Source organism: Schistocerca americana, chromosome 5 (genome assembly GCF_021461395.2).
Source record: "Schistocerca americana isolate TAMUIC-IGC-003095 chromosome 5, iqSchAmer2.1, whole genome shotgun sequence".
NCBI classification, from domain to species: Eukaryota; Metazoa; Arthropoda; class Insecta; order Orthoptera; family Acrididae; genus Schistocerca; species Schistocerca americana.
Window position 1 is genome coordinate 250,452,581 of NC_060123.1, and position 16,448 is coordinate 250,469,028.

Genomic DNA, 16,448 nt, shown 5'->3' on the forward strand with positions numbered 1-16,448 from the left:
GTCAGACTGCCGCACTATGCTGGGCAAAAGGAGGTCCAACAGTGTATTAGGAGGTATCCCATGATTTTTGTAGTACTCCCTGAAGTGTTACTCATTCATCATAAATATTCACACTTAGTTTAGTTGTGCATCCTGTATAATGAAACAATTTTCCATATGTAGGCCAAGTCTACATGTATTGCATTCAAAACAGGTTTCTCCATGGCACCCTCAATCATAAGAAACTTTGCACTTTCCTGAACAGTTTTCTTCAGAGTCAGTGTTATTTTCATTTGAAGATATCCCCATCTTTTGGCTTGAAGCCTTTGTGGATTTTCTGCTTTGCTCAGTTATACTATACAAAGTGTATGGATAGTTAAAATTCTTCAAAAGCTGCTCTACCCCATTTAGCTGGAACGTTGTTGACCTCATCCTCTTGGGTGCTGGGTTCAGTATGTGGTAAATTACACTTTCATTTGGCAGTCTGTTTCCTTGCACCACTTGATGTACCTTCTCATAAGTGGATATGAGGACAGATGCTAGTCATGTATGCAACTGCACTCATTCTTGAATTGTAAAAAGAGAGAGAGAGAGAGAGAGAGAGAGAGAGAGAGAGAGAGAGAGAGAGAGAGAGAGAGGGGGGGGGGGGGCAGGCTTTATCTTGAAGCATTGACAAGAAGTGGACATTTTTCTCATCAGCTCATTTCACTGTAAGAACATTGTTCAATGATATGAATGTTAGTTCACCCTTTCTCAGGTTAGGTCCTCTGGACAAGGGTGGCAATTTTTTCTTTGTTGGTCTCTCAGCCCTGACAGCGTGATTGCTACTTTCTAGCAATTCTCTGGACAAGTTGGGAGAGCTGTACCATTTTGTCCATGTAAATAGTTCTCCAATGCCCAAACAGTCTCTCAGAATTCGAGCAAAATCTTTTCTATTGATGGGAATGTGACAGCCACATCACCATTCTCTTCCTCTTTTATGGTATGTGTCTTCAGATTATAACATTACCCATTCTTTGACGAGCATAAACATCATATATGCTTACGCAAACTGATCTCTCTTTAATGGATTATATTGAACATATGGAACTCTGCCACTGAAGTTCATCAAGCATTCATTGATGTTGACATTTTTGCCAGGAACAATACTACTAGAAATCTGTTGATCAGTTGTGAAATAACTAGTTTTACCTTCCACAGTTTATCATGTTATGTTTTAGTCAATTGATAGCAAAGTGCAGATACCTAGATATAGCCTTGAATCTTCGTAGTGACATTGCTTCAGCAGATACTAGAGTCTCAGATATTTTTATTTTTGACCAATTGTCTTTATTGAAGGTTTTCATGTCTGTTACATGAGGACACAGACAGCAAAGTGCACCTTCAATTTATCACCTATTACAGGAAACAAGCATGTGTTGTCACCACTTGAATTGATAGCAAGTAATTTTGGTGCACAAGAGTTCGACATGTATGAAAGAACAGACACCGTATCCATATAAGTAAATAGTTCTGGCGATACCGGCCATGACCTCCTCCTTCTGTGCGGATGCACACATATTCCCCGAACTCTTACGGGACTTGGAAGAATGTCATTCCACGAGTAATGAGTGTGTTGGGGTGAGACACTACGAATGTAGTGTGTGGACATACAAGGTGAGACTGTGAGTCTCGCAGGACGCGCATGCGCGAGATAGTCCCTGCAGTCGCGCTATTCATCTGTGTCCTCAGTGACTCAGATGGATAGAGCGTCTGCCATGTAAGCAGGAGATCCTGGGTTCAAGTCCCGGTTGGGGCACACATTTTCACCTGTCCCCATTGATCTATATCAACGCCCATGCGCAGCTGACGGTATTAATATAATTCTAATTTCGTTCTAGACGGCTGCAGGTCATCAATGGTGTCTGTTCTTTCAGACATGTCCGAAAGAACAGACACCATATTCATATAAGTATATTTAAGATATACCTCCCATTTTTTTCTCAGTGCTTCAGATTGTTGTGTGGCAAGTTCTGCACCCCTTACACTGTCCTACAAATTTTCAAAAGTTGAACGTATCGTGAAGGAAAAGTTTCATGTAAGTTTTAAGGGGCACAGAACATAAAAATTATGTTTACATTTATTTATTAGCTCTTGCTTTTGACATAATGATACTGAATACGTGAATCACACAGAAAATATGAAAAATATGTGAAAAACATGTAAACATGAAAAAGAGTCAGTTACCTTAAAAAACTTTTGTGTGTGTGTGTGTGTGTGTGTGTGTGTGTGTGTGTGTGTGTGTGTGTGTGTTCCAGGACTATCCCCTTTCACATCCAGCAATGATCACTTAGTGTGACAGCATTCCATTTCTCTTTATATCTTTGCTCAATCACTAAATATCATGAGGGAACCACTCATCATGTTCATTAATCACATCACTACGATTTGGTGGCAAGGAACCTAGGTGTGATTTCAAAAAGCGCATTCTTTAGTTACGTATTACACTAGAGCTGTTTATGCAAGCACATCAAATCATCTCAAAGTCCTTTGAAATTTTTAGGTTTGAACTTTACCAGGAAGCTGTTCAAAACATTCTTTTGACGTATTTAACTGAATGCAGAACCATTTGCATCTAAATGTTTTACAAAATTTATCATAGCCCCTGTTTTATATGAAGCGCTAGAAGCAAAACTTTGTTTCGCCCTATCAGTGGTTTGTACAATACATTTTTCATTCTGGGATTTAATGACTGTCTCATGGGCCACCATTGCTGAGAACAGTGTTTGTCTGTAGTATGGCTATCCCATTCGCAAAGGAAACAACAGTGTGTGGTGTAACCAGATTGCATCCCTAATAAAATGGTAATAACTTCAAAATCTCCACACACTTTCCACTGATATCTCATGTAGACTAATCCTATGAGGATGTTTCTCATATTTGTATGTTTCTTTTGTATTTGTAGCATATGCTACAGGAACGGAAGGGAACTTGTTGACTTCAAGACTTGTCTTCGAAGCATCGAAGTCACCATTCATCAAGACTGCACTTTGTTTTCAATGCCTACATCAGACCAATTACATCTTTGCAGAATATGAAGTCTCCCTCAGTTTTAAAAAAGTGCACAAATTCTTTATTTAAGGATGAAATCTTGTCTTTTTTGCCAAGTCTTGCAGATACTTCCACTGTTGTAACTGTGATACCAGAAGCTCTGCTGTATTTTTAGGAAGTTTAGATTCATGAGGAGAGCTTTAAGATGTCATCTTGTGATTCAAGGGTGATGTGCTTGGAAAGAGGTTTGCATGTCTTGAAATTGATGGCAATTCATATTCAGTTATGGAAGCACAGTTATCTTCATCATAGCTCTCACAGGCATTTTCTGGGGGTTCAGGAACAGGAAATTTGTTATAAGATACAGGGCAAGTTGCAGAGGGTATGTTACGGTATACATCTGTTGATCTTTTCTTCATTGATATTCCTTTATTTTTTTGGGTGAGCTATAGAGAAATAACAGTAAGTAATATGGATGGGGTGCTCCCCCCAAATCATGGGGACTCCAAATGCTGTATGGCATACTTTTTCTATTCATCCACGCATTCAGGTCATATGAATATGTAATGCAGCGTACATGTGGTGCCCATTTTTTTATGCAGCGCTCTTACATTATAGCCAAAATATAATATACGAAGGTTGTTTTTTAAGTAAGGGCCGTTCGCACGTATAGTCCCGTAGTTCGCGCGGACTTCGCAACAAGCCACCGCGCCACTTGCCGGCATCCTTCCCGTTCACACTGATGCAAGTTGCAGCTCTGTAGCTGACGTGTACACATCGCTGTGCTACTTTATAATTTTTACGATTATTGAATCGCCCGCCGTGTGTGAGATACGGTCAGTGATACGTTTTTTGACCGCGAGAAGCCTATCAGCTGCAGGACAGAAGATTCACAATTTCCACTCTTTCTTTGGAATTTCCACAAGTTTCAAGATCGGTTTTGTACAAAATTGTGTCTGAAAACCTAAACTTTAAGAAACTGTGTTCTCGGTGGGTACCCAGACTCCTCACAGAGGACCACAAAGGGAAGAGATTTGCCACTTCATTGGACTTTTTGATTCGTTACGAGGAAGAAGGGGATGACATGTTGAGTCAAATTGTCACTTGAGATGAAACATGGGTATCCCATATCACTCCCAAAAGCAAGCGACAGTCGATGGAGTGGCGACACACAACCTCACTCGTCAAGGTCAAAACCAAACAGACGCTGTCAAAGCGCAAGATTATGGCAACTGTGTTCTGGGACCGGCGCGGTGTTTTGCTAGCGGACTTTATGCCTACTGTGCAACTCTAAAGAAGCTCCACAGAGCAATTCAAAACAAAAGACGCGGCATGCTGACAAAAGGAGTTTTGCTCCTGTACGATAACGCTAGGCCTCACACCTCTCAAAAGACTCGGGATTTGATTGATTCTTTTGGCTGGGAAGTTTTGGACCATGCACCATACAGCCCCACCCTTGCTCCTAGCGATTTTCACCTTTTCCGGTACCTGAAACACCATCTTGGCGGGCAGCGCTTCAGTGACGACGATGAAGTGAATGCGGCCGTGAACTCTTGGCTGTCGGAGCAGGTGGCCGAATTCTTTGAAGAGGGAATTAAAAACTTAGTTGTGCGGTATGACAAGTGCTTAAATAAACAAGGCAGCTATGTAGAAAAATAGGTAAAAGTGTGTAGAATCAGAAAATAAACGTTTTTTTACAAAAGTGTTTGTATCTTTCTTTAAAAATAAAAATGGCCCTTACTTAAAAAAGAAACAACCCTCGTATTATTGAAGGCATAATTTGACACTTTCAAGAAGCATATGTTACTTCACTGAAAATGTGGCAGAAGTTATGTCGATTATTTATACACTTATGAGATACTTTATACTTGCCTGTAAATAGTAGTTTGTCATCTGGAAGAGTATCACAACCCAATTATCACAGAAGCACTTTGAGGCACTTCGAAACAAGACCACTATTTTATTTATAATATGTGCCACAATGATTCTTATCCAGCCACAAAACCATTGAAAGATGTGATGGACGTATGTGCGGATGTACCTGATCACATGATGATACTGTCCTGTGAGAATGATGACATGCTCATGCAGTGCAGCCAATTGTGTACTCTGTACTTAGTGACGAAAATGCGTAATTTTAGGTAATGGCTGCAGTTTGAAAACTAGAACTAGCATGTGAATTGTAATGTCAGTTTCAAATTTAGTGGCATGGAATTAACCAACTTTAGCTCTTTTCATTCCCATAACATTTTGTGTAAGAACAGTGTTACAGCCTACCTACTGTCAGTTAACAAGATCGTCATCCAAACAATATTGCCATTTGCATTTTTTAAGTTTCATGTTTTACGGTTAATCATGCTATTTACACTTGTCCTACGGTGTTTTTGATACAGACCATAATGGAAGTGTGACAAAGTGCCTGGTAGTAATGCTGCATTTACCCTGTTATCTTATTCATAAACTCATCTATAGATTATGTTCGTTGCAGCTAATTGTTACTTACTTCCAGGGTTAGGCTATTAGCCTGTTGCAACCTTAGCTTTCCTACCAATTCTTCATGGGTCAACCAAGTTCTCTCCTTCCAGTAGGATGATATCTATGCAAGATGTCGGATACCACTTGGAAGCATCAAGGATCAACAACCCACGATTCTTCTGCTCCAGACTATACAGAGCCAATCTATAACCATCCCAGTGGTTATTCATCCTTTTCTGTTACAACAAAATATGACACCAGGCAGCAGCTTTTCCTTTGGCATAGTTTTAATGGTTGAGGATGATGTAGGGTCATATCTTTGTTCCATTGGCAAGCACACACATTGTCAAAGTGATTCTCAATTTCTTATTGCCCATAGTACGAACCAGTACACGTATGCTGCCTTTCTCTTCAACTGTTGTACAGTATGGCATGTAGAAGTGAATGGGAGTCTCATCAGGGTTTCTGAGAAGCACCTTTCTCAGTCTTACACCATGTCACTGATACTTTGATAATTGTTCCACATATGATGCCAGTAGACACTGAGCAAGGGATGTTCGACGTCATAACAAGTGTCCATTGCAGTTGCATCATACTTGTGCACCACCCACAGTTGACTTTAAATTGGACACCACATTCCTGTGCCAATTCAAGTGCTTTATTTTGTATGACATGGAGGGAAGCCGCCATTCTTTCTCTATGTATCTCATGTCAAATATAACTCCTTAGATTTCAATACTTTCAAAAGCTTCACTCTGTGGGTCACTGAAAGCTTTCCTAGTTGACTTTGCAAGTTTCAGACATTCTTTGTTCTTTTGCCACCTCGAAATGTTGGCTTCTGGCTTCTGTCACTCCATATGTCCTCGAAGCTGCACAATTGTTTGTTGCTTCTGCATGCCGAACAACCACGATTTTGAAATTTTGCATCATAACAACACCTGCGTCCCGCTAAATGTAGTTAACCCATGTTGTTCCACAGCACGATCCATTACACACTTTACTATGCAGTTCAGAAGTGGGATCTTCAAAGTCAAACTACAGCTAGTCATATAACAATGCTCGAAGCGCATGCATACATTCAAATTTAAAGTGGTAGGAGCAGCAGAGACTAGAGTTACAGCACAATGGAAGCTTGAGGCATTATTCGGTAAAGAAAACTCCACATCACATGCCGCGAATGCAAGACGACCTCCCCTACTTCTGGGCACAACATTTTGGGAAAAAAAACTATTCTTGGATTTTGGGATACAGTAATTAATTACTGCCATATCTCTTCATTGTGATTTTATCTTTTGGACAGTACCAGTAAACCCTCATTCTTTAAAGAATTGAATGCCCATGTCATAAAACAGCTTTGAATGTCCGATTACTTTACGAATAAGTTAGTGGGTTAAAATTTAACTTTAAGCCTGCAAGCAACAAGAAATTTTGAAGAGGTTTGAAATTATGTTTAAACTTTCTTGGAAATTGATAGATGCTGTCATTCTCAAATACTGGATGAACATAGACAGATAATTTGCACACCATAAATTACACTGCCTGAAGACTTATTCATAGTTTCTAGCTGCAATATTTGACTGACTTTTTTTAAACGTTTAACGTAAGCTTATAGCTCTCAATGAGTAGGTTGTGGTACCATTTTAATTTTTTAAATTTCATCAGTAGCTCTATGAAATATTTAAACTCAAATTTTTGTTGCCGCTGGAAGTGTTAGGTAGGCTGCCTGCAACTGGGGTAACATACCGTGAATTTCGTTAACTATTGGATAGTATTGATGCTTTTACCAATCAGAAAATTGCATTTCAGATGGTCACATTTTGTTTTTAATGATTTTATTCACCCACATCACGCTTCCATACATCTATGTTGACACAACCGTAGTCTCATAAGATGAGTCTCTTCTCTAACCGTATCCTTCAACGTTATCTGATTGCTCTACACATTTATTGAAATCAATGAAGCTTTTTCTTTATTTCATCAGCATTGTTAAGATAAATGTGTCTTATCGTCGTCGTAGCATTTCAGTTTACTGATCTTATGTATGATATGTAGTATTACTTACTAATCTCATATTGAAACAGCTGTGCCTTGTTTTGCAGTGGTGTTGATGTTGTATCTCTCCTGGAAAGCTGGAATTTCAGCGAAGTAATCATTAAGCCTCTGCGAGACTCTAGTGCGGGATATGTTGCTGTAGCTTATGCACTATATAAAATAGCCACTCCAGTGAGATATACTGTCACATTAGGTAAGTAAAACCTTCCATATTATTGTTGAAACTGGCAAGCACAGAAAACAATCACAGAATTTGTGTGTATGTTCGTATTGTATATTGTTTGTTCTATGTGCTGTTAAGAAATATTGATAACTGCTAGTTGTGCTCCCATAAAAGAAATAGTAGTATGTGAACACAGACATCAGAGAGCCACAGTGAAAGGAAAAACTAAATCAAAAATTTGTAGTTGTTTCACTTGGAAGTCTTTTTTGAGCACAGATTGATAAATTGAAGCAAAATAACCAAATGACTTAATGAAAAAGTACAGACTCCTTTGTGTTCAATGAAATAGTCTCTTTGGGGTTACAAATACATTACTGATGCAGTACTAAGAAATTACAAAATAAAAGTCATACAAGGGCAAGGGATGTACAGAAATAATCTGGGAAGTTGTGACACATTGTTATTTCCTTCTATGCAGATTTCTATTAGTTTTGTACAAGTGTCAGTTGAAACAAGTTGTTAATGAATCCAGGCACCAGCTGCAGGGAGCACACTGACTGTTAGGAATTAATGTGAGGGCAAACTACCACAGGTCACTTTACTCAGTTTTTTGTTACTAGTTTTGCTTTGCCAACTGAATTCATCTCTTGTGGCAATGTGTTAGGTTTCACAGCTATACTCAGTGACATCGTCAGGCACTAAGTGGTGTAAATTTGATGTGCAATGTTTACTACAAGCTGCAGGAGCTAGCAGTAATCATAATGCATCCAATGTGCTCCTCTTAGTGTTTGATGACAGTCTAGGTCTTAGTTGTGAACTTTTGACACGCTGTCATCAGCAGTGAACGTCTGAAGATGCCCTTGTTGTCAGAACAAAACTATTGATAATAAGTTAAAAAAATATATGACCTGTGGATAGTTGTTTATTATGTGATTGCTTAAAATAAACTGTGTGATGCAAAATCCCATCAATTGTAAGGTCACAGATATTGTTTGATTTTTGTATACTCTGCATCTGAAGCCTGCAAAAAGTTACTATCAATCAAAGGAAATGTTTGTTTATAAAGTAATGAACAAAAGAAATATGAGGAAGTGATGTGAAATGTTCAACAGTTGACAGAGAAATTGGTATAATGGAACTTGAATTGGAGAACTCTCTCTCTCATCACTGTTTGTAGAATAAAATGAAGAACAAAATTTTGGAAGTTAGGCACTTAACTCTAGACAAGCTACACATTCCTTTCCAAGAGTCTCTCATTCTTTGCTTGGTGAAACTTACGTCATACTTTTTAGCAACAAAATGTTTGCATATGGTTTTTCTGGAAACTGTGTGACCAACACAAAATACATGGAATAGCTGCAGCACTGATGTTTTATGGCGCAGTACCAAGCGGATTAGAATGACTTTTTTGCTCAAATTGTTATGGATGTTTTACCTCATGTCAGAGACGTATCAGTCAAGTAATATCATTCTCTATGAGCTGAAAAAACTTCCAAAATTCAGACAACTCTGTCAACATGAAAAATAATGGCAACAAGTTTTTGGCATCCTCAGGGAGTCCTCTTGGTGAATTTAATGCCAAAAGACTGTGCAATAAATGCAGATTAATATTGTAAGGAAAACAAATGGGAGCAATCCAAAATCATAGGCATAGAATGCTTTCTTGAAATATTGTGCTTCTTCACTACAATGCCTGCCCTTGTGCTGCTACTGCTGTTGTAACCAGAGAGCCTTGCTGAATTAATTTGGATGGGAATATTTTGGTCACCTACCCTGCAGTACAGATATTGCCCTTAGCAGTTTTCACCATTCCACACAGGTCAAACTAACCCTAAGTGGTAAGTATTTTGGAAGTCATGCCACAGTAACGAACTGTCTTACTGGACTGTCACCAGCTGAATATGATATGGCAATTTTAAAACCGTGTAGGCAGATACGACAAATACTTAAACAAATGATGGAGGTGCTCACAGTCATTTTCGTGATTACCCTTGTAGAGTGACATGTAATATGTGGTCCAAAGACTCTGGACAACAACTGCTGTACATTATAAAATTCCAGACATGTAACTTTGAACTGTTTTTGCACCATCAAAATGTTTAGCTTCAAGTTTTTATACATTGGAGGCAGGAGTTGTATAATTTCTTCCTGGACATTGTTCTACACAATATTTCTTCCAGTACTTCACAGACCAGTGAAGGCAAATGTTGATGGTGTTGGGACAGCAGCAGCCACAAATTTACTTTCAGTTCCTTTATTCAAAGGGTACCGTTACCGGTTTCGAAACGTTGTGATTCATCGTCAGATGGTTTACACGCTTTCCTTATAACATGTGGTGTGTTTTTTACAGTTTAATTGTCCTAAAATATAAATAATACATGATTATAAGTACGCCACGCAAAGATTGTTGCGTTACAGATTTTTGTTGCATGTGACTTACGTGAAATGTCAGTTTGGAGTGTTTGTTTTTATAACATTCGTCCAACAGATGTGAATACATTCCCACTGCATTCTTATTGTTGCACACGTAAATTTTTCTCACCAAACACTTTAGATTTGTCACTGAGAAGATTTCTACCATGCACCACATGTTTAGATACATACCAAGAGCTTACAAACATATGAGTATCAAAGATGCTATGATATATTGTAACATTTGAAGATGTCCTATCTTTGGAAAGGATCATATTTTCACTTACGCAACTGAAATACATTTTACACTAGTACAGAGACATTGATTTTTTGAGTTGATACTGTTGCATTAATTATAAAGTTTTTTTTAGTACTGTGTAGGTAAAATAGTACTTTATTTAATTAAATTTAGCATCATGAGAACTATAGTAACATATAAATTTGCTACTTGATCTGCAGATAGGCATACTAATATTATTTGCTATGGAGGTTGGAAAATGATTTTTGGAAATTTTTCAGGAAAGGGGTGTTAGCTAACTCTGTTTGTTCATTAAGGATATAGTCTGGGGTGCTGTTTTTGTGTGTGTGTATTTCTATTTCTTCTAATGTATTCATGGTGGCTCCTTTTTGTGGTAGATGTAAAATTTTTAAGCTGTTCTCAATGTTTCTCACTAAATGGTTTTCTTCAGCAATATGGGCTGCAAATGCAGATTTGTTCTAGTTTCCAAGTCTTAAAGCATCAATGTGTTCTTTGTATCTAATTTCAAAACTTCTGCCTGTCTGTCCAATGTAGAATTTTGGGTATGTATCGCATTTGAGTTTGTATATTCCCTATTTACAGTAGGGACTCTTGGAGGTATTTAGATCAGGGATTACTTTTTGTTGTAATTTATTATTTGTGGAAAAGCTGATTGTGATATTTTTCTTTTTAAACAAGTTTGCTATTTGGTATGATAGTGGGTCTATGCATGGGAGAGTAGCATATTTAGGTTTGGCTTCTGTGGCACACTGATTTTGCTTGAAGTGACTGCTGTGAAGTGGATCTGTGGTTTTTTGTCTGCATTTTGTTGTGGAGTTTTTTTTTTATTATTATGGGTTTATATCCATTATTATGAGCAACTGTTTTTATTATACTGATTTCATTTTGTATGTCTGTGTCACTCACTAGTACTTTTTAGTTTGGTGTAGCATCGTTCTGAAATACGCCATTTTTTGTTGGCGGGGGTGGTAAGATGAGTTGTCAATACTGACATCTGTGGTGGTAGGTTTTCTGGTAAATTGATGTTTATTGTTACTATTGCAAATCTTCAGGTCAAGAAAGTTAATGCTTTTATTAGTTTCATGTTCAACTCTGAATTTAATATTTTTGTGCATTTTGCTTAGATCTTCTGCTAATGTATCTATTTCATTGCTTGTACCATCAAAAAGCAAGGTTATATCAACAACATATCTTCTGTAGTAGATTATTTTGTTTGAGAAGTGCTGGTTGGTTGAGAAGAATTTTTGTTCTATATGGTTGATGTAAATGTCAGCCAATATCCCAGCTAAGCTACTTCCCATTGCCAAACCATCATGTTGTTGGTACAGTTTGTTGTTGAAGCTAAAGTAATTATGCTCTAGAATAAGTGAAAGTATTTCTATGAGTTCACAGATCTCTCCAATACTAATTTTCTTGTATTTAAGCAGATTGTTTCTTATAATTTTAATAGTCTCTTTGACAGGGATGTTCGTGTATAGGTTGACTATGTTTAGTGATGCTAATTTAGCTATTGGTGGGATGTAGATGTCTTTAATTAAGCTTATGAGTTCATGTATGTTATGTATGGTGTAGTTATTTTCAAATGTACAGTATTTGGTAATGAGGTCTTTTAGTTTAAGGCTTATGAAGTATGCAGGGCTGTTTCTTGAGTTAACAATAAGGAGAATGGGACAATTTTCTTTATGAACCTTTGGCTGTGCATGCAGTTTTGGTGCTGAGGGTTTCATTGCTATACAGTTATGTATTTCATATTTGTTCAGTAAAAAGCTAAAGTTTTGTAGTAGCTTTCGGAGTTTAGTTTGGAATTTTATTGTAGGATCTGACTTTATTTCAGTAATATTGTTGCTATGGAAAAATTTCAAGGTTTTCTCTATGTATTCTCTTTCATGCATTACGATTAAAGAATTTCCTTTGTCAGCTTTCGCTATGAGTGCTTTACTTTTTTGTACCCCAACAAACACTGTGTTTTAATCGGGTAAAGGAATGAAATGGCTTACGAAGTGAATATAGCACAGATGGACAATTTTCATGTCATGATCAAACTACAGAATGGAGCAGTGCATGTGAATTGCCACTTTGTCTGTGATTCATAGATTTTATGAATTTTTTTTCACTCAGTTTGAAGTAAATCTTTACAGACATTGTGAAACAAGACGTGTGTTCAACTTAAGTCAGTTTTCTGAAGAATATTTACGTCAATACTGCAACTTTCGTTAGACTTCATCAGCATAGTGAGAAATTCAGAAATGAAACTGGAGTCAGGCAAGTTGATTCCATATCACCAAAAGTATTCTCAGCAGTTACATACGAATTTTGTACTTCCGTAAACTGGAAAGGATAAATGTGTGTTAACGGAACATATCTGAAGCACTTTAATTTTGCTAATGACACTGTATGGCTGACTTCTAGTGCACTTAGATGGTAAAACTAATAGAGTAAATTTGCAAGTAGGTTACCAGTATTGCCTAATGGCAGTGAGATACTAACTTTAATTTGAAAAGCATTAACAAACCGAATGTTGTTATGTGAACAACAGGGCGGTGCATGTTGGCAGAAAATCAAACAAGCGAAACAGCCAACAAAGACAGGCATAAGAGTTAACTATGCCAGTAAAGAAAATGGAGTTGAATGGGGCATGTAGGCAAATGGGTGGATGGTAAGTAAATGAAGGAGTTCTTTATGATTTCCATATAAATAAATAGAGATGACAGCCTAGTGGAAGGTGGGAGATGAAATGGGAAAATGTGTTGGAGTGCCATGGATGTCTATTGTAGAATACTATAATGTGTGGAAAAGTTTAGACTAGGCATGTATGCAGCAGTGGATGTCAAGTAACTGATGATGATTTCACAGGAGGGAACTTTGCTTCTCGTGAGTGTGAATTTTTCAAGAACTGATTCTAAACTGCACACCTGTTCCCACTCTCACTACACTAGTAAGGAGCAGTTCACATTTTCCAGACATTGTTGTAGCTAAGACTGTATGGGGTGGAAAAGTCCAGTGCAGGGAAAGTTATAGGACAGTTTCAGGAAAATCATTGCTGTACCTCAGAAATGTGCAAAATAATCATGATTAGTCCAAAATGGACCTTTCACTCTGCATTAGGGTATTTGCTATAGTGAAATTTTCTGATAGCTTAAAATTATTGCAGGCCATGATTTATACCCAGAGTTCGCTTTTCAAAATAGTGATGGGACAACTATCTGGTTTTAACAACAGATTTTCCAGACGATTGCTTTTTGTTCAGTCCCCCCCCCCCCCCCCCCCCCTCCCCCCGCCCCCCAAATCAGATATAACACCTGAATGAAACTGGTATGTGTGGCCATGTCAGCTATATGAATGTTTTTCACTCACTCTCCAAGTTTGTCATTTAACTTAATGAGAGAGAAATGATTGGCACAAGTATCTCGATGGGTATATCTGTTACGTGAACCCAGAAGTTTGTTGATGACTGGGTCCACAGCCTTATGAAATTTTTAAATGAAATCATTCCATTTTAGGCTGTTAAAACATTATTTATTGTGATTTTGTGATTCCAATTTTGACATTTGGTCATTTTTGAGCATTGTGGAATGTTGCGACCCACCCAATAATGTAAAGCTGTGACGTACTTCGTAAGAGCAGTTGCATGTGCTGTTGTGAGATTATCTGCTGTTGCACACAATAATGTGTTATAAAGCTGGTGGAATAATGATATAAATACTCAAGTTTAATTTTCATGTTGGAGTCATGGTAAATGGCTCACAAACGTGGCAAAGAAGCACCTTTGTATTATTGAGTGGGTTAAGCATTCTACAGTGCTTGAAAATGACCTTGTGTCGAAATTGCAGTGGCAATAAATAATGTTTTAAAAGCCTATAGTGGAATGATTTCATTTAAAAATGTTGCATGAATGTTTTTACTCAATGTGTTGATTAGAGGATTTCAATTGTGAAATTTTTCAGCCTTTTCAGTTATACATGCACCATGACCAAAGTTGCCAACTTTTTTTTTATTGTTTAAAATTTTTTTTAGATGTGAGTAACTTATCTTATTTGAAGATAAAAGGGAAAAAAGTATATTTCTAAAACTATTAGTTTTTTGGGGGAAAACTTCATTTTGCCATTTCACATTATGGATACTGTATGGTCTGAGAGCTGCTACATACGAGCAGAAGGTTATTACTTATATTAATCCTCCTTCTCTCTCCTCCTCCTCCTCCTCCTCCTCCTCCTCTGGCAGTTTGCATTCCTGCTGCACAGAATGGATTGCAACCAGCCTTCTGATCGGCCAGGAGAGCAGCTGAACACAGGCAGTAGCTTGGTGGTGTCATACTGTTTACAGTGATCGCTAGTCTAGGCTCAACTGTGAAATTGAAGTAACTACATAGTACCAAATATATGAATGGTAATAATACTTCTTCATAACTATGATTACTATACCTGCTACTTTTCAAAGGCATTAAAATGGAAACAGGTTTGTGTGCATAAGATTTACACAGACACTGCCAGTAACATAATTTTCTACACAATGTATTTACTTTCCACAGAAATTAATGGAGGAATGAGTGAGGGCTAAGAGTCAAATGGATTTCAGTTAATGGACAGACATCACACATTTTCAGTAAAACAGAATGCAGTCAGTCACAAAAATTTGGCAGTGTTCTTTTCTTCTTCATGTACCCCAAGGGAACTTTTGTGCTCAACTTTGTATCCTTAACAATACATCAGCATTATTAGTTATATATTAATTACATCTGAAACAACTTAATCCACAGTAGTATATTAATATAATTTCAGTGACTAGAAAAAAGATAGTCTATTCAGTATGTAATTAAATAAATGTGTAAAATACTTTGTTGTACCCCCTGCGATCTGAGATCTCTTCACTTACCTCCAGGGGCAAGGCTGCCCTCCGACAGTATATGTACCCAGTTGTATACCAGTGCTTTAGTTCAACTAATGAAAGTACTACAGATTGGTTTCATTCAGAAGAATGAATGAATAAATAATTCAATCAAGACATAAACCTGCAACGTAAAAAGTTGATCATTTTCATTGTATTGTTCGTATCACTATTTCATGGGCGGTGTTCTTAATGAATGAAATTTTTATGAATATTTTTCAACCACAGTAAGTGTCTCCACCTGTACAGTGGATCCAATGAAATTATTGAAGTTTCTGAGAAACTATGATCATTCTTTGATCTCCCGTTGTAGAACTGTTGTAGTAATTCGCATCAAAGTTCACACGGGATGCTGGGTGTGGAATATGAATGGAAACTTCACTTTTTAACTAACTGAGCTCTCTAGATATGAGCATTGCCATTCATCGAAAGGAAAGAATAGCCAATACGACCAGTTTTCCATGTGTAGGTTAGATTTATTTATTTATATATTTATTTTAGCATTTCTGCCATGTTATATAACTTTGGATCCTAATGCTATTACTTTTTGTTATACCTCCGTAGAGAAAACATTGAAAAATTTTAACTTAATATGAGAAACTGTTAAATCTTCCTGAAGCAAGAAACCATTTGACCCTATTGTGGCAGTGCAAGTAGTTATTGAAAGGTGGTCAACACTAACTTGAATAGCAGAGAGCTTGGAGTATATGGATAAACTCAAATTGTGTATTGAAATTTGTATTGCACATTAGTTTTCAGTGTGGATTTAGGAAATACATTCATTTATTGAAACTAGATACGACTGTTGGCAGCTACACAAGGGTAATTATGGTTCCAGAGTTAGAGATATTGAAAATAATCCCTTTAAATGTTGTAGTAGCTGTGTGGGACAATGTGTTCAAACTATTCCTCTACCAAGTAGCAGTGACATGTCAAAGTCCAGAAGTTTAAAACAATCTCAGTTGTTGAATACTAGAATCATAAGATTTTTCATGTACCTAAAACCACAGCAGTGTTCAAATTTACTGTAGTGGCAGATCTATTCTTTTTTCTTTTTCAGCACATTGTTGACTGCAAAAAACCTTTCTTTATGATAAGAACATTCAGACTGAAGTTGTACATTATTTTCATTTGTAGGTATAACTTTTATTTCTGACTGGATTAATTTTGCTAAGAGAATACAATTTAATTGAA

The 16,448-nt window shown here is 37.2% G+C and overlaps 1 protein-coding gene across 2 annotated transcripts in view; it reads left to right on the forward strand.

Moving 5' to 3' along the window:
* Positions 1-16,448, forward strand: part of LOC124616685 (uncharacterized protein C18orf19 homolog A) — a 70,450-nt gene that overhangs the window by 18,237 nt on the left and 35,765 nt on the right. For both annotated transcript variants that reach the window (XM_047145017.1, XM_047145018.1), the window contains exon 3: positions 7,584-7,729. In XM_047145017.1, the coding sequence (XP_047000973.1) occupies positions 7,584-7,729 (146 nt within the window). The remainder of the gene's footprint in view (positions 1-7,583; positions 7,730-16,448) is intronic.